Source organism: Petromyzon marinus, chromosome 11, assembly GCF_048934315.1.
Source record: "Petromyzon marinus isolate PM22_M1 ecotype Great Lakes invasive population chromosome 11, UKy_Petmar_22M1.pri1.0, whole genome shotgun sequence".
NCBI lineage: Eukaryota > Metazoa > Chordata > Hyperoartia > Petromyzontiformes > Petromyzontidae > Petromyzon > Petromyzon marinus.
In genome coordinates, this window is record NC_133677.1 from 2,870,003 (window position 1) to 2,892,816 (window position 22,814).

The window sequence follows — 22,814 nt, forward strand, 5'->3', positions numbered from 1 at the left end:
TGCAAGGGAAGGACAACAAACTAAACACAACAAAAATGTTTCTATCTAGAGGGTTGCTCGTCCAAAAGTGGCAAAGGCTCCATTTTTCCATGCATTTCACTCGAATTATTTTATTTTATTTTAGGGTCCCACCAGGGCCAGCTTAAGAAGATGTAGGCCCCTGGGCTACAGGTACTGTGAAGCCCACAGTAATATTTTCAAAAGGAAAACAAAGTTAAATACAAATGAAATGTATTTTTACAAGGCTAACAACGAATAAAATTCGGCATTCACAAGTGAAATAACTTTTCACTTCATCTCTGGAGGCCCCCTGGGCTGCAGCCCCTAAAGCCCCCCGTGCCTTGATCCGGCCCTGGGTCCCGCTTATTCCCACAATGTGCAGATCTGTGTGGAGGGATATTTGACCGTACTTCACCATGTTGGTCAGTGCAGGTCGGTAAAAGTTGGGAGCATGGAAGTGGAAGCATAAGTACAGCACAAATAGATTTTTCTACAACACAGACTGTCAACATATGACACCTGTTTCATGCGTGGTGGTCGCCAATCCGAAAACTATCCAGGCTAAACCCGCTTAGCTTCCAAGATCCGACGATATTGGGTGCATTCCGGGCGATTTGGTCTTCGGTGGTTTTAAATCTCACCATTATTATTATTATTATGAAAGCATGATTGATTAGAAAGGTGAATGCACAACGCACCTTCAGGAAATCCTTGCTGGCAAGGGGCTCGCACAGCAGCTTGTGGACGTTCCCGAAGGAAAAGAAGAGAATCGTCACCAAGATCATGAGGATCCACGAGAAGATGAAGCTGAGGCCAACGGAGCTACAGCGACGGGGAGAGGGGGGGAAGAGGGCGGCAGAAATGGCGACTCAGTTGGTTTTGCAAAGAAATCTAAGGGCGCCGCAATTTGCGTGAACGACGCGATACAAACATAAACATCAACATTATTATTATTTATTATGGCACCACATGCACTTTCTGGAAAAAAGAAAAATTATTGAGAGAAAAAAAAAATAGAAGGACTTGTATTGCTACAATAAAGCCAAGTGCTGAAATGTTAACTCAATCAGCTGTGTCGCGCTGAGCAGTGGCTTACGGAGGGGGCGGGGGAGGGTTCTGATCTTCAAGAGGCAGGATATGGGGGTGGCCAGCGTTGTTAAGGGGTCCATATAAATCAACCACAATAGAAAATAATCGTAGTGTTTTTAATCAACTAAATCACGTTAATTGACGAATTGTCTCTGCTCGACGGTGAACCCAGGAAAAATACAAATACGAGGACTCACGCCATCAGGAAGGATCCCCCGCAGTTTGAGGCACAGCCGCGGTCGGTGGGACTCCGATTTCTGTCGTAGCCACACGTGCCGAACAGCAGGCCCAGGATGTTCATGAGGCAGATGGCGAGTATCATGCAGCAGAGTACCACGCCGGCGATCCATCTGTGTGCGCATGTGTGTGCGCGTGTACGTGTGTGTGCACGTGTGCATGTGTGTGCGCGTATACGTGTGTGTGCGTGGGTGTGCATGTGTGCGTGTGTGTGCGCGTGTGTGTGCGTGTGTGAGCGCACGTGCGTGAGCGGACGGAGGAGAATAAACGTCAAAATTGCGGCGCCACTCCGCTAATCCGGCAGGAGCTTCTACACGCGCACGTACAGCTTTTGTCAGTCCAATGATATCTGATATTTATTGATCTTGTACGGAATACGATTGATAGCGTTAATGTGGTCAATGGTAGAGAAAACCTTTCCTAAACCCTGCATGTTCCCATTTTTTGTTCCCAGTGATCTTCCCAATGATGGATGCTGGACGAGGGCCTTCCCACGCCTGGATCGGTCGCAAGGGTTTTTTGACCATTTTTCACCACACTGATGAGTTCAAAGTGGGGTTGGTGAAGGCAGGGAGCGCAGGCGCAGAAGCATAGCAGTCTAGACCAACAGTGGATGTTGCTGCTCCACCCTCTACTGGCTATATCGGAAGGTAGTCATCCAGCCAAGTCAAGCGCTGTCCAGGCTCCACCCTGCTTTATCTTCGGAGATCTGACGAGGTCAGGTACATTCCGGGGTCAATTGGTCACAGGTGTCTGTGACTTCATGGTCATAGGAAGCGTTCGCCAAGAACGCGAAGCCGTTCATGCAGACACAGCTGGCAACGTGCGTCGAGTGAGAGAACACCAAAGTCGTCATTTGCATGGGGTCGATGCCGTGGCTTTCGTAACTGCCATCACCACCCCGAATGAATGCATAGCAACAATCATAATAATACATTAACATCTGAATGGCGACAGCTGAGGCGGATCTGTATTCATGCAGAGCCACGGAGAATAAATTTGAGGACACGGTACCATACTTGTATTCACGCGTCTTAGCAGTGGTGACGTGGCCCGCGATGTTCGCGGTGACAGGGCCCAAGCGGCCCGAGCTATAAAGCCAGAAGCCTGAGTTTGATTCCCACTAACATCAGTGGCGAGCGACATCTGAACCGGTCTCGAGGCCCCCTCCTTTCAGCATGGTGAAGCATGGCCAAACAACCGCCATGATCAACACGGCAGCGTGGAAAGATGTCTTCACACAACGGTAGATTCAATTAAATTTACAGACGTCTTTTTTTTCATGCCAAAAATTAAACCTAAACTCATCTTCTCAAGGGGTCGTGAGTGTGTGCGACTCACCGGTAGTGCTCGTAATCTGGAAACTGGTTGAGCACAGGAGTGATGCTGGTGTTTATGGTATTGATTTGAACGCTGAAGTCGGACTGTAAAAACTTGTCAAAGATATCTCTCCGGATGTTGGATACGGTGACGTTGATGTTATCCAACTGTTTCTGAGCGTCTGTGGGGTGGAGAGAAACGGCAGAGCGATTAATTATCTTTCACGGCTTTAAAAAAAAAAAGATCACAAGTCATTGCGTTGACGATGGACGTCTGTTAGGAAGAGCTTCGTTGCTCATCGGATTCCTCCAGTCTAAAGATTATAATTTAAAAAAAAACTACGACTGCCAACACCTGATCATGTGGCGCATTTGGCAACCGAGGGGTTTCCTGGATAAAACGAGTTCAACACGGATAATGCACAACATATGGATATTGGGCCACGGAGACACGTACAGTATTTACAGTCTGTTCTCCTATAACACAGTGTGTTGTTTTCATGACGCAAATTGAATAGAACGCGATGATGAATGTTTCACAGGGAACACTTTTTTTACGACCCGAATTGGGTATAACGTGATCGAGTGAACAGGACTACGTCGCGCGAGTGGGAATAAGCCTTGGGATGCTGCTGGATGCTTCTAGATGCTACCCATGCACCTCGGCACTTTGTTCAGCCTGCGTACGCATCTCACAGTGTTATCGCGGATTGCGTTTTCCCCTATATTAATTATTATAACGCGATGTTTCCATCACGCGGCGTTCCTCAGGAACGCGACTACTGCATTGTTGGAGAACAGACTTTATTGTTTCCCTCCGAGGAATGGGCGCGAATTTGTAGCGAGCGCCACGTTTCCATTCCTCCGAGTAGTCAGTATAAAAACCAGCAAGCGCGTAAACGTCGCGGCTGACCTTGGAATATCCAATTCTCTTAATGCTTTTTCTTTTTTCAGGGCACATCGTGAATGAACTATGGTTAAACATTTTCAAACGGAACCTTTTCGCTTAAAAGCAGGCGTTTACTTCCTGTTGGGTATAATAGTCTATTTTTAAAGCGAGATTTTGGTCATGAAAGCAGCCCTGTACATCTGTGATGTGCCGTCAAAATAGGGCCCATACGGGGTCAAGCCATTAAGCAATGTAGACAAAAAAGTTCCTGAATATGAAACGTTAAGTGAAGGTTGGAAGGAATATAAAGTGCTCACCCAGAACATGGACACTGATAAAAAATCAAACAAATACAGCTTTTATGCTTATATATTTATAAAAGCTATATTTTGTATTTTACCAGGTAAGGCCCACTGGGCTTTATAGTTTTTTTTAAGAAGCGACCTGGCCACAAATGATAGCTCAACGAAGTGGCTTATTGTGTGGAAATTTATAGCAGCCAAATACTCTAAACGCGTGTTTATAAATGTGGCAGGGAAAAACCGGAGGACCCGGATAAAAATCCACGCAACCACGGGGAGAGACACGCAAACTCCAAATATACAGCAGGTGTCAGGGTTGGGATCGAACTACAGAACCTCCTGTATACCAGGCGAGGTGGTTAACATCTCGCCACCGTGGCACCCTTCAAAACAAAACAACATAGAAATATTCATTCTTGTAATGATACCGACAGACAGGTGGTGGGTCACATTGATGAGAGAGCATATAAGTTCGAGACATCACGTTAATTGTGAATAAAACAATTATATTAAAAAAACAATAATCTTTACTCTTTCTGGCAATAATACAGGAAGTGTTAAAATGTTCAAACACCAAAATAGACACACCTATTGCAAGGCATCGAGTCTGTATTATCCACAAATGTCTGTGGAAAAAACCAGCAACCCAATTGTCGTTTGATAATAATGTATGCTTCGTCTTTGAAACTGATTGGCCTACACCAGCAACAGCCTCCTTCTTGGCCTTGTCTCGCCACTGTCAGACCAGAGAACGCCACAATGTGAACACAGCGCAAGGGGCGATGGAAATACCAAAGACGTTTTTTTTTCCCCGACCAAAAAAATGTCTTTATTGGCTACGTGCGGTGTGAAAGAAGTTCAACATGCATGCACGTCGCACACAACTCGGCAGAGCAAGCATTACACCCCGCACTGCGAGCGCCACCCCTCTGCTCGTACCTGCCACTGAAGTCACCGTCTCGTTCTTCACCCGCGACGGGATGTCGGCGATGGTTTTGTTGCCCTGTGGTGGAGACAAGCGGCAAGCCAGTCGGGTTCACGTCAAGCAACTGGCAAAGCGTGCAAAGTCTTTTTCATTCTCAAACATAAAAAAGCACGCATTTGCAATGTGAATTTCACAATAGTTTAACATTTTAAATCAGTTACAAAAAATGACATGTTTTTTAAGCCCCCAACCGCTCCCCACTATGATTACACAACAAGGCTGTCCACCCGGCATGTAACAATTTCCCCCCATCACGATTCGATGAGTCGTCGCGATTCAGGATCACAATACAGTTCAAGAATTGCCCGTTATTTTGCGTTTTGCAAAAATGATCACACGAAAAACACCAATACTTGCGGGCATGGTTTGATGCGTGCATGATGTACAGAACAATCGATTCCACTCTGATAATAATCAATTTAAGTCGTTGCACGTTGAGTAACCCGTTAAACACGTTGCTGATAGCGCAGACAGAAGTTGGGGAGTGATGTGGTAAAGAACAACAATCGTGGAATAACCCCAAATTTACACGAACAATGTGAACATGTGCTAACGCATACTGCATTATCAGTTGGAGGGGACACGGATGTGCCCACTGGCTGTGAACTCGCGCAAAGTCCAGTGCCAAGGGTTTTCCTACCTCCAGCACCAACGCGGTGATGTTGGTCTTGAGAGCAGAGTCCACCGATGCAATTTGTTCAGACAGATTCGCCATCTGTAAATTATAAAACAAGTCATTTACATCTGGAGGCACTGTGGTAAGGGCGCTGCGCTACGAACCCACTGACCTGAGTGTGGTTCTCAACCATGGCTAACATACATGGAGATATCTTAAACAGATCCTGTGCACCACCGCAGCCCCCTCCTCCTCCCTCCACCACGTGGTGAAGTATGGGCAAACAACCCCCATGACCGATACGGCATTGGGGGCGGGCGGGGGGGATTGGCGGGATGGCTCGCCAAACCATTACACGCTACCACTCAATGGGAGCCAACTAGGATGCGCGTTTCCATCGTGTGCGTCACTGCCAGTACAGGCGTCATCACTACTCTGCACAAATCCCCAAACCCTCGGGGAGCGTTCAGGTCCACGTACGGCGGTGGGCCAACGCAAAACGGGGCTGCGGGCGATGTCGTGCGGCTTCGGGGAGTATTGGGCACCTACGTTGCTGAAGTTTCCGGCGATGGAGAGGTTGGTCAACTTTGCAGAGGCCACGGAGCAGTTGGGCCCACACGCACCGAGGATCCCGGTCAGATTCTGCCGCTGTGCTTCAAGGTCCGCGGAGAGCTTGGCGACGCCGCCCAGCAGATTCCGCTGAGAGCTGTCGACGTTTTGTAACGTGGCCGAAATGTTCTGCATCTCTGGAAAGGGAGACGTGGGACACGTGAGCATGTTGTATGTTTAAAGACGAAGATCCCCCAGTATAGCCTTAACAGACTTTCGGGGAAAATGATGTTAGCGAGCAACCCCTGAAGGCCGGCACGGGACACGAGGGGGCGAGGGGGGTGGGTAGCCGGCACCACGCCCGGGCGCCTTTGTCTCCCCATTGGCGATTATTTGACACACCGCACTAGGTTCTCATTTGAGGCTGATTCGAGCTCTGGTGAGGCCGATGACCAGTTCAGATAATCGTCACTGGTGTTGAACATGAGCAGCAACTGAACTCAGGTCGCCGGGTTCGTATTGCGCAAACTGCTACACCACCGCTCCCCACATGCTACATGTATACACGCGCGCACAATTGCATGGCCATTTTCCGCGTGGGCAGGCGCTCGTGAACGATGTGCAGAACTAATGCGTGACTGAATTATAAAACATTTTTTTTTTTTTAACCTGGTAAGGCCCCCTGAGCTGTGTAACCCTTTTTCAGAAGGGACCTAACCACAAACGACAGCTCAACGAAGTGGCTTATCACTTGGAAATGTATAGCAGCCCAATACTCTAAACACGTGACGTTGATTCTAAATGTGGAGGGGAAAAACCTGAGAACCTGGTGACAAATCCACTCGACCACGGGGAGGGACATGAACAGCCGAAACGTAGCCATTAACGCTTAATAAACTGATTGCGTGGTGGATGATCAATAAGCCCAAACATTCTGAAAATCCAATACTCAGCTCTGTCCATCCGTCTATTCTCTGTAACATGAGGTCACAGAGTAATGCTTGTAAACATTGACCAATAAGCGTGAAGTAAGTGTTAAAGTCGTGTTGCAATGAGGGACTTGCCCCCGTAGAAAACCGCACGAATCGATTCAAGCACTACGACCAAAACGTTACTATAAAATCCAGCGATAGAGGTATGATCGTGGGCCACGTTGATGACGTCACGTGCCACCGCGTGGGCACCTCTGCACGACGTCATAGGGTGTGGTGTCATTGGCCGAATCCACTTAGCGGCTCGGCGAGTAATATCGTTGCTCATGAAATGCTGGACTTGTGAGGACGATATACAAAGTTAAGGAGCATTTCAGAACCGGCGCACACGCCCGAGTATCCCTCCTCGTGACCAACTACCGTCGCGCGCGTGCAACGTTCAACCAATTAATTTAAAATGTGGACAGGTGAGCCGTGAAAAAGGTAATACCGAATGACTTTTTTGCAATTTAAAATGAGCAGTTGTTCACATCCCATTGCATTCTTTTAAACAAATGCACTATCTGTTCGTATGGCCCATGTCCGAGTTTAAAAAAAATAAATATGCGAAACTCATTCCGGAGAATTCCGAAATACGTCGATGCCGTAGATAGTTTAGAGCGCCGAGGCCATCAGAGAAGCCCTTAAATTGCTGGGACGTTTGGGCGATAAAACTTCTTTTCCCTCTCACTCGCAATGCAGGCGAGCACCAATTTGGCACTTACTTGCGTACAGAGCCAAAGCCCTTGACTGCAGAGGTCTTGCCTGATCGCCGATGTTTGTCTGCAAGGATCCACCGACCGAAGAATCGATGGCTGACGACAGAGAGGTAGGACACCCACAGGAACGTTGGGGAAATGTTGCGTATGGTTCAAAGCACGCAAACGACAGGCGGCAATGTTTAATCGAGTAGATTAGAGGACGAGGCGCTCGAAAGACCTTGCCGAATCGGGGCCATGAATGCAGTGGCTGTCCACAACAAGTTTATTTTGAAAACCGTACAGGCGTAAGCAATTTACGCACGTGAAGTACATTCTTTTACGCAAGAGACAGGAGCGTCATGTGGAAAGAATACATGATGCGATGTGTAATTATTGCACGGTTATACGATTGTGATTACAGTACTGTTTCGCGAAACGTTTTAACCCCACGGCACATCGCGAGAGGGGGAAATCGAAAGGGCACACGGGGACCAAGATTAGCGGGGAAGGGAAGGAATTGCTGGGATGGAAATCCCCAAGACAACGAGGGCACGGCTCAAGATGCGCTGCGGGAATTAAGGAGCGCCGGGCAGGAACAGGAACAGGAGAAGGAATGGCCGGGCCAAGATGGGCAGCGGTGATGATGATGATGATGAGAGGAGAGACGAGAAAGGGATGGAGCGAGCAAAAGTGAGCTGCAACGGAGGAGCAGCGTCTGCTTTCACAGTGGGCGGGGATTCCGAATTACGCGACATATAAGGCGCAGAATTTTCAGGAGGCTTGAGCTGATTTACATATTTCTAATTGTTATCACAGCAACCTCCTCAAATGGACGTGGTGGTTTTCCTATATTTTTTTAAGCGTACGGTATTCCTAAAACGTGAGTTAACAATTCGCACAAGCACTTGACTATAATTCTCAGCTGTGATCGGCCTCTTTAATTTCTTGTTCCGACGCAAAAAACAAACCATCACGTTGACCAAAGTTGATGTTCACTTACAGGATAGCTGGCCCATAACTCGACTCGAAAAGGTGCCGTACTGGTTCAAGATCTGGTTTCCTTGCTGCAAAGGCAAGAGGACAGGCAGTTCAGGGCACGTTTCGTACGATCAGTGACACAGTTCAGACTTGTTCAGAACAAACCCACAACGGCAGCACACAGCTCACAAGGTCACCATTTATAAACGTTTGGGTCCCAAGCTGCAGCGGCCAGTGCAACATGCAGCATTATGCTGGTCCCCTCGATTCAATGCATGCAGCTCTCTGTTAATCTACTGCTGGATGAGAGCCTCTCCACGCCATGCGGGTCACGGAGGTTATTTGAACGTATCTCGCCGCGCTCACAACTGTGCGGGGGCGGAGTAGGTGAGGAGCATGGAAGTACAGTACAACAGCGGATCTTGCTGCAATGCCCTCTGCTGCCCATAATGTAGCCCTGTAGCAGCCTATAACACATATGGTGCCCAATGGTTACACGTACAGTACCGTACTGTACACGCTCAACCATGTCGCGATACAACGGTAATGGGGCGCATGCCAGATTATTGGTCAGACTTCAAATAACCCAACCGCATGCCTATGGGGCCGTCCATAAATGACGTCTTGGACGATTTTGACCCCCCCCCCTCGTCACACGGCGTCACAAAAAGTCAGAACCCCCCCTCAAATATGACGTCACAAAGCTCTGCCCCCCCCCCCCCAAAATTTTTTAAAACATGCTTCAAATCGCTTTAAACTATTGTCATTGTAGTGCGTATTTAATGTGGCGCTGCACTCTGATGTTGTAGGAGAAAACATTTATTAAAAAAGTCTATGTAATTAAGTAGAACGTGTTGTCTATATTTATTTAAAGTTGCGCATTCTGATGTGACGTCACTTTCTCACCCCCCCCCCCCTCGTCACACATCGTCACAAATGTCTGACCCCGCCCCTAGGTGCGTGACGTCATTTATGGACGGCCCCCTATGTCAACGATGTATAAGATGTTTCGTTTTAAGATTACTGGGAAGGAATTAGTGGAGGGAAGGACGAAGTGATTGATCCTGGGAGCGATGGAGGGATGGAGATAGGGAGGGAGAGAGGGATGGAGAGAGAGAGTGACACGGAGTAGGAAGATAGGGGGTAGAGAGAGAGGGGGTAGACAGAGAGGGGGGTAGACAGAGAGGGAAGGGGGAAGGAGAGCAGAGCAATACATATTTTGTTAAATCTTTCATTTTAAAAAAAGGGGGGGGTTACATAAAGCAAAGCATAAAAAAACGAAATGATGAACGAAGCAAAGTGCCGACTACACCGATCATCTTCTTGTTTCCTCTGAACGTTACGAAAAAGGGGGATGGAGAGAGAGGGATGGAGGGAGGAAGTGATGGAGGAAGGGAGTGATGGAGGCCGGGAGGGAGTGATGGAGGGAGGGAGGGAGTGATGGAGGCCGGGAGGGAGTGATGGAGGCCGGGAGGGAGTGATGGAGGGCGGGAGGTCTCCCTGTGCTGATCTTGGGACAGAACGGGTCCGAGCCACGTCAGTGGCCGTGAGGAAACGAAGAGCGACACTGACCCCCACCGTAGCGGTGACACTGCCCTTAGGGTGGACGTTGAGCTGCCCGTTGGAAAGGGATCGCGTGGCAGGGGGGGGGCTTTTACGGATGCACACGGTGGCGATGAACTATAAAGGAACACGGCCACTAAGCCCAGGCAATCCCACCAGGAGCCGTGACGAGCGTGGAGGTGGGGGGGCCCACTTGACAGCCAGCATGGCATGCGTTTTCAACAACAGTGTTCAAGAGAAAATAAGAACTAATTAAAAACGCGGTTTTAATTTTTTTAATTCACGGTTCCACGTTGTATTTTCATGCAATTAGGGCGCTACCGTAATATTGCAAAGAGGTTGCTGCAGCGGCTGATTTTTGCGAAGACGGAGTCCGCCTGCAGCGTTAAATGTTCGAGACGTGAGCGTCACGATGATGTGATTAGGGAAAGAGGAGGCCGCGAGATACAACAGCCTCGAGGTGCGACCGTGCGAGACAAAGCAAATATTGGGGCCCCAACCCTTACCCGATTGCAGCAAGCTCCTGAACTGATAATGTAGTTACTAGACCACTGATAATGTAGTTACTACGCCACTGATAATGTAGTTACTACGCCACTGATGATGTAGTTACTACACCACTGATAATGTAGTTACTACGCCACTGATGATGTAGTTACTACGCCACTGATGATGTAGTTACTACACCACTGATAATGTAGTTACTACGCCACTGATAATGTAGTTACTACGCCACTGATAATGTAGTCACTACGTCACTAATAATGTAGTTACTACGCCACTGATAATGTAGTTACTACACCACTGATAATGTAGTTACTACACCACTGATAATGTACTTACTACGCCACTGATAATGTAGTTACTACGCCACTGATAATGTAGTTACTACACCACTGATAATGTAGTTACTACACCACTGATAATGTAGTTACTACACCACTAATAATGTAGTCACTACGCCACTGATAATGCAGTTACTACACCACTGATAATGTAGTTACTACACCACTGATAATGTAGTTACCACACCACTGATGATGTAGTTACTACGCCACTGATAATGTAGTTACTTCACCACTGATAATGTAGTTACTACACCACTGATAATGTAGTTACTACACCACTGATAATGTAGTCACTACGCCACTGATAATGTAGTTACTACGCCACTGATAATGTAGTTACTACGCCACTGATAATGTAGTTACTACGCCACTGATAATGTAGTTACTACACCACTGATAATGTAGTTACTACACCACTGATAATGTAGTTACTACGCCACTGATAATGTAGTCACTATGCCACTGATAATGTAGTTACTACACCACTGATAATGTAGTTACTACACCACTGATAATGTAGTTACTACACCACTGATAATGTAGTTACTACGCCACTGATAATGTAGTCACTACGCCACAGATAATGTAGTTACTACACCACTGATAATGTAGTTACTACACCACTAATAATGTAGTCACTACGCCACTGATAATGTAGTAACTACACCACTGATAATGTAGTCACTACGCCACTGATAATGTAGTTACTACGCCACTGATAATGTAGTTACTACACCACTGATAATGTAGTCACTACACCACTGATAATGTAGTCACTACACCACTGATAATGTAGTTACTACACCACTGATAATGTAGTCACTACACCACTGATAATGTAGTTACTACACCACTGATAATGTAGTTACTACACCACTGATAATGTAGTCACTACACCACTGATAATGTAGTTACTACACCACTGATAATGTAGTCACTACACCACTGATAATGTAGTCACTACACCACTGATAATGTAGTTACTACACCACTGATAATGTAGTCACTACACCACTGATAATGTAGTTACTACACCACTGATAATGTAGTCACTACACCACTGATAATGTAGTTACTACACCACTGCATCTCACCAGCTGGGGGTTGGCCAACGGAGCTGGGTCGGGGGGGCCGACGGAGCCAGCGGGGGGGGCGACAGAGTCGGGGGGGGGGGGGTGACGGAGCCGGGGGGCGCCGACGGCGCGATGAGACGGAGCCGACACTGACTTTCTCACACATCATACACTGACTCACTCACACCATGCACTGACTCACTCACACCATGCACTGACTCACTCACACATCATACACTGACTCACTCACACCATGCACTGACTCACTCACACATCATACACTGACTCACTCACACCATGCACTGACTCACTCACACCATGCACTGACTCACTCACACCATGCACTGACTCACTCACACATCATACACTGACTCACTCACACCATGCACTGACTCACTCACACCATGCACTGACTCACTCACACCATGCACTGACTCACTCACACCATGCACTGACTCACTCACACCATGCACTGACTCACTCACACCATGCACTGACTCACTCACACCATGCACTGACTCACTCACGCCATGCACTGACTCACTCACACCATGCACTGACTCACTCACACCATGCACTGACTCACTCACACCATGCACTGACTCACTCACACCATGCACTGACTCACTCACACCATGCACTGACTCACTCACACATCATACACTGACTCACTCACACCATGCACTGACTCACTCACACCATGCACTGACTCACTCACACATCATACACTGACTCACTCACACCATGCACTGACTCACTCACACATCATACACTGACTCACTCACACATCATACACTGACTCACTCACACCATGCACTGACTCACTCACACCATGCACTGACTCACTCACACATCATACACTGACTCACTCACACCATGCACTGACTCACTCACACATCATGCACTGATTCGCTCATCATGCGATTACTCACTCACACATCATACACTCGCACAACCACTGACCCATTCACTCATCATACACAGGTTCACTCATCGTGTGCTGGCTCACTCGCACATCATACACTCACTCTGCCGCTGACTCGCTCACACATCATACGCTCACTCACACATCATACACTCACTCACGCTGCTGCTGACTCACTCACACATCATACACTCACTCTGCCGCTGACTCGCTCACACATCATACGCTCACTCACACATCATACACTCACTCACTCTGCTGCTGACTCACTCACACATCATACACTGGGAGTGTCGTGCTGCCAGCTATGGCTGCAGGTTTTGTCGTACGTGTTATGTATAGCGTTTATTGTTAAATTTAAAATCAAAGTTCCTATGATTACTGTTGTTACATTGTTTTTATAGCTTTATTTTGGTGATTCGAAAACATATGGTTAATCTAAATTGTCTTATGTTTGTTGTTGTTGTTGGCTTGCACCACATTGATTTTTGCACACAAGGGTTTAATACGTTTTTTTTGCTTGGAATATTTGCTGGTTTATTCCACGATGTTTCTGTTACGCGTTGTCGCTTTAAGATGTTCTGTGTTCAAATTTAGTTTGTTGCGGTTGCACCCGACTTAAGAGCCGCATTGCTCACAGGGTTATACTTAATAAATGAATCTTTAAACTTGAAAACTCTTCAACCAGCAGTGGGCAACACAACCACCGCGTGTGCACGGTGACAACGCACGCGGTTACGTGGCACAGCCAGCGGAGTGGAAATTATCATTCGTGATGTGGGTGGGCACGGTCGCATGGGCGTACCACGCTCACCGCACCAGCAGCAGCAGCTCCGTACACAGCAACCGCCACTCTCAGCCAGTTTTGCGAAAGAGACTTAAGGCAGCGTTTTCCCAATGAGCTCACTGAGTGTGATCAGCGCGCATTTGTCATGGGTTAGAGCGACATGTGGTGGCACTTTGGGCTTCCCCCTTGCGGTTCTTTGGCTGTCCCCTTGCCGGGCAGCAGTTTAAAAAAAAAAAACTTTAATCTCCAACGCAATTTACGCCACTGATAATGTCGTAACTATTATGGAATATATATGGGTCACGCTGGAATATATTGGTGGCGAGAAAACGTACGGCCAAACTGTATTGTTAAAGAATAACTAAGGGTGGCAAAAAGTAAATAGACGCAGTTTATTCCATCTGCGTGTGATGCGGCTCTCCAACTATTTTGGTCAAATACAAAAATAAATAAAAGTATCTTCTTCTCCTTCTTTGAGAGGTTGCCGACCCCTGAACTAGACTCATAAGGTTGCACAATAACCAATGTACAGACTTACTTATTCCCTACTGAATACCGTATATATATTTGGATATACATCATTACATGTTTGCTATCTACTCTGTGTGTCAATTGAGGCGCTGGACACGCCTGCAAACGAGCTATTCCATCCGGGAATTTTCCAGGTAAAATATGAAGAAAAAACGAAATGCCGACGATGTCACCATGATGACACAAGTGTCACCATGATGACACTTGTGTCAGGCTATGTTGCACTGTTAGAAATCTTGAACTGTCAAAAGCTGACTCGCAGGCGTTCATGGGATACCCCCCGCCCTCCCACACACAGACACAGTCTCTGCAATGGACACCGTGCACTTCGTGAAAAACCAATATGTACGCACAGCTTAAAATAAATGTTAATCCTTCAACGGGCTTTCTGGAACAGGATATGATTTTCTGCTCGAATGTGCTCCCGACACAGTACACTGTGGCCGACCCCAGCAAAAATGCAACGTTGGGCCACAACGTTGGCGCGTGCGGTTTGAATCCCTGGACCAACGTTGTCCCAACGTTTCCGCGTGGGACACGCAGAGGGGGGCAGGCGGGTGGCGTTGGGTCAACCTTCGGGATGTCGCTGATGAAGGTGGCCAGGTCCCTCAGGTTGTCCGTCATGAGCTTCGGCAACTTCTTCATGGACGTCGTTGTCTGCTCGTTTGTTGCGAAGGCGCACGCGATCCCGGCGCTGAACGTTTGGTGGAGTAAAACAAATCAACAAAATAACGTGATATTTGAAGATACTTTTTTCAGAGAAATACAGCTTTTCTTGCACAAACAACATTCTTCTATGATAAAGGCTTTTTTTGTTTTGGGTTAGATCGCGTAAATATATAAATTTGTCGTTAAACTCGCCACCACCTGACACAGCCAACTAGTAAGGGTTGTCACGTAAACAGAACGTGCAAATTCGTTACGAGTACAGCACACCGGTGTGTTAGAGAGCCAAGCCACAACATTTACAATCTGAGTACGACGTTTCACCAGTAATTACAACTAGCTTCATCAGGCGACAGCCAGATTTGTGGAGAAGTCCACCTGTTTCGATCCTTAAATAGAGGCGTAGATGTGATGACGTCACTTGTGCGCTCCTGTGTTATGGAAGAAATTGGTCGCGAAAGCCTACGTGTTAAACTAACATTCTTATAATGCTTGCCATCGTTCGCAGCAAAATGCAATTGTGCCGATGTTAAACAAGTCAATTGTTTGATAAGCAACGCGTATCACACCGTGCATGGTACGTGTCTGTATATGGGGTAATGCGGTGCTTAGCTTTATCACGTTCTGCACCTAGTGACATAAGTTTTATACCAAGGCAATGAATATATAATATATTATATATAAAGTCTACTTTAAATGTATAATTAACAAACATGTTCACTTCCAGACTAATGTTTGCCAGCAGAATGTTTACTGAGGAGGCAAACTGGATTTGCAGCGACAGATAACGTCAGCATCGAGTGGAACCTGAACTCATCCTCGGTCAACTCAGGCTTAAAGGCATACTTAGCACGGTGTGTAAACATCACCACTTGGGAGACAAAGGCGGTCAGTCAGGTGTGGCACTCGCCATGCCACTCCCCTCGTGTGACAATGCTATCGCTCATAGGTACTCGCCAACAGCACTCGGTGGCCCTGTAGTAAGTGAAGTGCAATTATGGAGGGGTTTTGATCTGTGTTCATCTTGCTGTGTTATTGAGGAAGAGTGCACGTCAGGCAAACTGAATGTGCACAAAAAGTCTGACAGCATTAAGTGCCGACATGATGGCATCATAATACGAACAACAATTACAACTGATACAATTTTGTACAATGTATACGTGCATGTATTCATATCTAAAGAAATTATACGTAACAGCTATATTTTTTTTACCCAGGAAATTCCCACTGGATTTAGGACTTGCGAGAAGTGGGATGTTTAGCCAATTCCTCTACTTATTGAACATTTGGCTTGTGGTAGGAGTCCATAGCTCCTGCAGATAACCCCACACTAATAGAACAAAGAATCAATTGCTGGTCACCTCACAGCCCAAGCCTAAGAAACCGGACATCTGTGAAAAATACTGGACATCTCTAGCAAAAACTGCTTTATAGCTCAAAATCAAATCAAGTTTGCTTTATAGCTCATCGGGTTCCTCCAGTATAAATACATATTCTGGAAACCTGGTATTCCCAAGCAGTCTCCCACCCAAGCAATAACCAGGCTCAACGCTGCTTATACTTCCAACAATTGGCGATACCCAGGTGCATTCCGGAGAGATTTGCTAACGCAGGGCTTCCCTAACGTGGGAAGTGCTCCGCGTAGACCGAGCTGGTTTGCGGGTTTCAGGGCCAGGTTAACCCATAAGTCAGAGGTCGGCAACCTTGCTAAAGAAATTATACGTAACAGCTATATTTTTTTTACCCAGGAAATTCCCACTGGATTTAGGACTTGCGAGAAGTGGGATGTTTAGCCAATTCCTCTACTTATTGAACATTTGGCTTGTGGTAGGAGTCCATAGCTCCTGCAGATAACCCCACACTAATAGAACAAAGAATCAATTGCTGGTCACCTCACAGCCCAAGCCTAAGAAACCGGACATCTGTGAAAAATACTGGACATCTCTAGCAAAAACTGCTTTATAGCTCAAAATCAAATCAAGTTTGCTTTATAGCTCATCGGGTTCCTCCAGTATAAATACATATTCTGGAAACCTGGTATTCCCAAGCAGTCTCCCACCCAAGCAATAACCAGGCTCAACGCTGCTTATACTTCCAACAATTGGCGAGACCCAGGTGCATTCCGGAGAGATTTGCTAACGCAGGGCTTCCCTAACGTGGGAAGTGCTCCGCGTAGACCGAGCTGGTTTGCGGGTTTCAGGGCCAGGTTAACCCATAAGTCAGAGGTCGGCAACCTTGCGGCTCCGGATCCACATGCGCGGCTCTTTAAGGGCTGCTTTGTGGCGTTATGTAATAAGGATCCACCGTCTTGTAATGAATCTGAAAACAATGGCTCTTCTTGTTATTTTGGTTTCCGACCGCTGCCATAAGCTAATACGGCATTTGGCCCTCGTATTTTGGAGGCCCTCTGCTCCACATTGAATGTTATCGCATTACGATTACATCATTCATGACTTTGCCACAGCTAAAAAGCTAGGGGGGGAATATATGTTTGAAGAAATTAAGTGTCGTGGATGAATCGGAATCTTTACTTATCCGGGAGAAAAACGATTTATGTTTTATTAATTAACGTGCCTTGAGTCGAATAAAAGCGTAAATTTGACACAGGTCAAGAAATAAATGTTTGATGACTTCATACTTTTTTTGCTTGCAATATGTAGTACATTCTGAGGCCCTTTCCCCTTCTAATAGCTGCAGGTCGCTAATAGCCGTAATCCGGCCCTGGGTCTAAGGCAGCGTTCTTCATTGCAAGGCCAGCGGGCCACTGGCGGCCCCCCTGGTGGCCTTTAGTGCGGGCCCTGATGTGCGTCCTCAGACAATAGACAAATGTGAAAACACCCCCCATCATCATCGTGCTGCTGTCAAACCCCCGATGGTTTCAAATGTGAAGATGTCTTATCGGCAAAAAGTGGCCCCACTCTTGAAAATCAGTGAAGGGCACTGTTCTAAGGCAATGAACCTGCCCATCGCGTTGCTTCTCCGCCGAGGAGAACGCGTGTGCCGCTGGGCGGTGGTCGCCATTGGTCGCGCGCGAGCGGCCCTGAGTATCGCGGGAGGGGGGGGGCGGGGGGGTCGTTCCCCGGGGCCACCCACAGCATGATGATGGTGACGATGGCCAGGAAGGTGCCGAACGTGTGCCGGCGGCAGGGCGTGATGTCCTTCTCCCGCTGGTGCATCTCCCCGCCGCAGTTGAGGCAGCAGCGGCAGACGCAGAAGAAGAAGCCGACGATCGGCATGAACACGATGAAGATGATGCCGATGAGCGCGCAAACGATGAAGCCCACCTCGTACAACGCCACCTGTGGGAGTGCCACACGCATTAGCACACGTGCACGCACAAAGACAAAGACTCCCCCCCCCCCCACCCTGCGCCCCCCCCCCCCCCATATCCTTAGATCCCCCCCTATTGAGACCGGCACAATACGCGAGGGGGTGGGTGGGTGGCCAGCACCACACCTGGCCGTCTTTGTCTCCCTTAGTGGCGATGTTTTAGACATTGCACCAGGTACTCGTTTGAGGTTGAGTCGGCCTAGGGAAGGCGTTGGACAGGTTCAGATAATCGTCACCGGTGTTCACCGTGAGCGGGAATCGAACCTGGGTCACTGGGTTCGTAGCGCAGTGCGCTAACCCTTGCACTACCGCTCCCCAAAAACACACACGCACACGCACGGGAACACACACGCACACACATTAGTAAGTATGGCAAAGGCATCTTAAGCTAACAATATATTGGGGAAGTTAGGAGTAAATATGTCACTGGGTACATTGCACAAGAAACTGGATTTTCCAGGTTGTGGTTTGAGTGCAAACCGAGAACTAATTTGAATTTTGGAACATTCAAAAAAGTGCAGACAATGTTGCTTTAACTTCATATGTGGGTTTTCCCAAACTAAATCACGAATAAATGTTATTTAATGGAAAGTTTTGAAACATGAGACTACGTCCCTTTCAGAGAGAGAGAGCGGGCACGCACACGCGCCATGCCATTCCTATGCTCAAACTCCTCCCATAGACCAATGATTCACCTCGGCACAACATTCCGGTTCACTGTGTCGGGGAGAGGGGTCCAAATGTGGTTAAATATTCATCTGTTTTAAAACAACAACAAATGTAATAATAATAATGATGCCCTCGACTTAGAAAAGCCTTGCCGAGTCTCAAGACTTGCTGTTCGGGAGAGTGCTGGTGCATTTGGATGTTTGTTCAACTCCGCGAATGACCGTAACACTCAAACCCCCGCACAGATGGATTGAAGGATCCATGCTCAAACCTGCTTAGCTTTTGAGATCCGGCAAAATGTGGCACATTCAAGGCGATTTTGTAAGAGTTGTCTCTGCGTGTGGCTGTGCGTGGTGAGTGTGCGAGCGATCGAGTGATACAAATGGGGAGGAGTGAGGGTGGATGAGGGGGGGGGGACAGATTAAAAGCATTGGAGGAGGGAAAGAGCGAGATTATACCGAAGCTAAAGATTTGTGTGAAATACCTTCAAGGTCCAGATCGTGTGGTCGGGGTGCTCAGACATAGAAATAAGGAAGGAGGATTCCACAGACCCATTGTACTTTAGAGAGCAGAGAAAAGGAAAGAATATGATGGACAAAGTCATTGTCAGCAATAGATCGCACTTGACAATAGGCCAGCACGCAGATTTTTCGAGAAATCATCCAACGTCTCTAGAAGTGTGTTGCATGTATTTTGTTTTTTTGTATATATTAAAGTTGAATAGCTCAAAGCGCACTAACCTCTTTCACTAAAGCCTGCAAATTTTGCGAAATCTTCGAGAAGTCAGTTCCAATAAGGTCTGCAACGAGGAAAGGGGGCAAAAAAAACGCACAAACATCCACAACGGACTCAGTCGCGTGACGTCACAAAGGGAATGCAACGTGCTCGCGATTGACGGCCATAACCGAGCAGCGAACGTGTGGCGATGCCTGCAACGACTTTGTTAACGATTTGTTTTTTGCAGCAGCAGCAGCAAACAGACACCGTGGGGGAGGGCGACAGACCACAGAGGCCACGACAGCACAATCATATTTCTTATGGTGAACTCAGCTGATGGAGACTCACAGATTTACCAAGCGCTCCGCCACTTACGCCTGCAAACATTGCGTCGGTCAAAAGGTGCGTTTGTCAAACACGGGTTTAAAAGATAAATATATATAAAATATATATTAAGGTAGAATTTTATTCCCCCCCCCCCCCCCCCTGGCGGCCTGGCGAGCTTCTAACTTGAGACGCGAGCTTTAAATAATTCATCGTCGTAATTATAGCGGGCGGGGAATCCGGCCACACGCTTACGTTAGCAGTTTCGGGAATCTTATCTGCGACAGATCCGGCGTGCAGATTTAGCGATTGCGCCGTGACGCCATTCAGTGGCTCGGTTTATTGTTAAACATCGCCGGACGGCGCCTGCTTGGGGCAACAACGCGCAAGTGTGCGGCACGATTTTCCAAAAGTATACATCTGACGAATAATTTGATTATAATTAATAACTATCATGTGATTGTAACGATCATTATCATTATCGTTACAATCACATGATCGTGATTGTATCCATACAATCAAGTGATAGTGATTACTCATTTACCCAGGAAAGTCACACGGAGTACAATGACACTGCTTTGGAGGGTCCTGCTTCATTGGGTTATTAATTTACGATGTTTTTCAGCAGATGAAGGAGTGTTTATACTTGTAGTAAATCCACGTGCGTAAGGGGGAGCGGTCACTCTCCCCGTACAGATGGAAACGGATGGAGATTAGTCCTGGCAAGCCAGGATATGGCACCTCCTCGACACCCGCGGGAAGAGTTTCGCAACACCTGCGCGGTGATCCATCAACCCTTGTCTCGAGTGCTGGATTACGGGCCTGTATAATCACCACCACCACCGCCGCCTTACTGTTCTTACTTTTAAAAAACAGGAGAACAACTGCTTAGGAGGCATTCGTTCAAAAAAAGAATAATTGACCATGGTTGATGATACACCACCAAAAAAATGCACTCACGTGCAATTTTTTATTTATTTCACAGTTAGACTGGTGATCCATGCTTCCATCGGTTAACTGCTTCCAAAAAACAACCCCACTTTACAGTGAGAGGGAAGTAGCCATCAGAGAAGAATGGCTTACATCCCAGTTTTAACCTCAACCCTCCACGCGATAAGCGCACCATCTGGAACGCGCCGTGAGACATCGCGCGGGCAACGTAAACCGTTCGTGACTTCGCCACATCAGGGAGTCGTTTTGTTCGAGGACGCTACGCAGCGCCCGGGTGCGCTTGGTATGACGCCACGGTGGCGAGATGTTAACTACCTCGCCGGGTATGCAGGAGGTCGTGGGATCGAACCCGATCCCGATTCCCACCCTGACGCCCGGATTTTTCTCCGGGCCTTCCGGTTATTCCCTCCACATTTAGAAACGTACTTCAAGATGATTTGGCTGCTATAAATGTCCACGCGATAAGCCACTTTGTTGAGCTATCATTTTGTGACCAGGTCGCTTCTGAAAGAGAGCGACGTAGCTCAGTGGGCCTTACCTGGTAAAAACAAAATAATCGTTTAGTTCTTTGTTTAGTTTTTAGTTTATTTATTGCATTGCCCAAGCCTGCGCGTGACATCCACCACCACCCCGCCTCCACCGCCGAAACGTACAAAGCCACGCATGCATTGTTTTGGTCACAGGTGCTGCACACAAGCACGAAGTGGCATCCACGAACGGGGCCATCACAGCGTCAATCCTTCGACGCCAACCCGAGGATTCTCGGCTCGTGCGATGCTCAAAAGTGCGAGCTCTATTCCCGCTCCCTAAACCTCAACTGTCTGGGTTGTCTCAACCGGCTGGGTTGTCTCAACCGGCTGGGTTGTCTCAACTGGCTGGGTTGTCTCAACAGGCTGGGTTGTCTCAACTGGCTGGGTTCTCTCAACTGGCTGGGTTGTCTCAACTGTCTGGGTTGTCTCAACCGGCTGGGTTGTCTCAACTGTCTGGGTTGTCTCAACCGGCTGGGTTGTCTCAACTTGCTGGATTGTCTCAACTGGCTGGGTTGTCTCAACTGTCTGGGTTGTCTCAACCGGCTGGGTTGTCTCAACCGGCTGGGTTGTCTCAACTGGCTGGGTTGTCCCAACTGGCTAGGTTGTCTCAACCGGCTGGGTTGTCCCAACTGGCTGGGTTGTCTCAACCGGCTGGGTTGTCTCAACCGGCTGGGTTGTCTCAACTGGCTGGGTTGTCCCAACTGGCTGGGTTGTCTCAACTGGCTGGGTTGTCTCAACCGGCTGGGTTGTCTCAACTGGCTGGGTTGTCTCAACTGTCTGGGTTGTTTCAACTGGCTGGGTTGTCTCAACTGGCTGGGTTGTCTCAACCGGCTGGGTTGTCTCAACTGGCTGGGTTGTCTCAACTGTCTAGGTTGTCTCAACTGGCTGGGTTGTCTCAACTGGCTGGATTGTGTCAACTGTCTGGGTTGTCTCAACTGTCTGGGTTGTCTCAACCGGCTGGGTTGTCTCAACTGGCTGGATTGTCTCAACTGGCTGGGTTGTCTCAACCGGCTGGGTTGTCTCAACTGTCTGGGTTGTCTCAACTGTCTAGGTTGTCTCAACTGGCTGGGTTGTCTCAACTGGCTGCGTTGTCTCAACTGGCTGGGCTGTCTCAACTGGCTGGGTTGTCTCAACTGGCTGGGTTGTCTCGACCGCGTGTATTCGTTTGTATTGGACGACTGCACGGGGCTACGTGGTGAGTAGCGCGGCAACGCCCGTTGTTGTACTGCACTTCCATGCTGCCACGCCCACGCTCCCCTCCTTC

The 22,814-nt window shown here is 47.8% G+C and overlaps 1 protein-coding gene across 3 annotated transcripts in view; it reads right to left on the reverse strand.

The window, feature by feature from the left end:
• The window catches only part of LOC116941351 (prominin-1-A-like), a 45,366-nt gene that overhangs the window by 11,239 nt on the left and 11,313 nt on the right, over positions 1-22,814 (reverse strand). For 2 of the 3 annotated variants that reach the window (XM_032952379.2, XM_032952378.2), the window contains exons 3-14: positions 19,769-19,827; positions 19,513-19,587; positions 18,123-18,328; positions 14,937-15,057; positions 8,659-8,722; positions 7,683-7,772; positions 5,987-6,183; positions 5,462-5,536; positions 4,776-4,839; positions 2,668-2,827; positions 1,287-1,439; positions 699-822 (exon numbers count right to left, since the gene is read on the reverse strand). In XM_032952379.2, coding sequence (XP_032808270.2) covers positions 699-822; positions 1,287-1,439; positions 2,668-2,827; positions 4,776-4,839; positions 5,462-5,536; positions 5,987-6,183; positions 7,683-7,772; positions 8,659-8,722; positions 14,937-15,057; positions 18,123-18,328; positions 19,513-19,587; positions 19,769-19,827 — 1,388 coding nt within the window. The remainder of the gene's footprint in view (positions 1-698; positions 823-1,286; positions 1,440-2,667; positions 2,828-4,775; positions 4,840-5,461; positions 5,537-5,986; positions 6,184-7,682; positions 7,773-8,658; positions 8,723-14,936; positions 15,058-18,122; positions 18,329-19,512; positions 19,588-19,768; positions 19,828-22,814) is intronic. The other variant, XM_032952380.2, reaches the window with a different exon arrangement.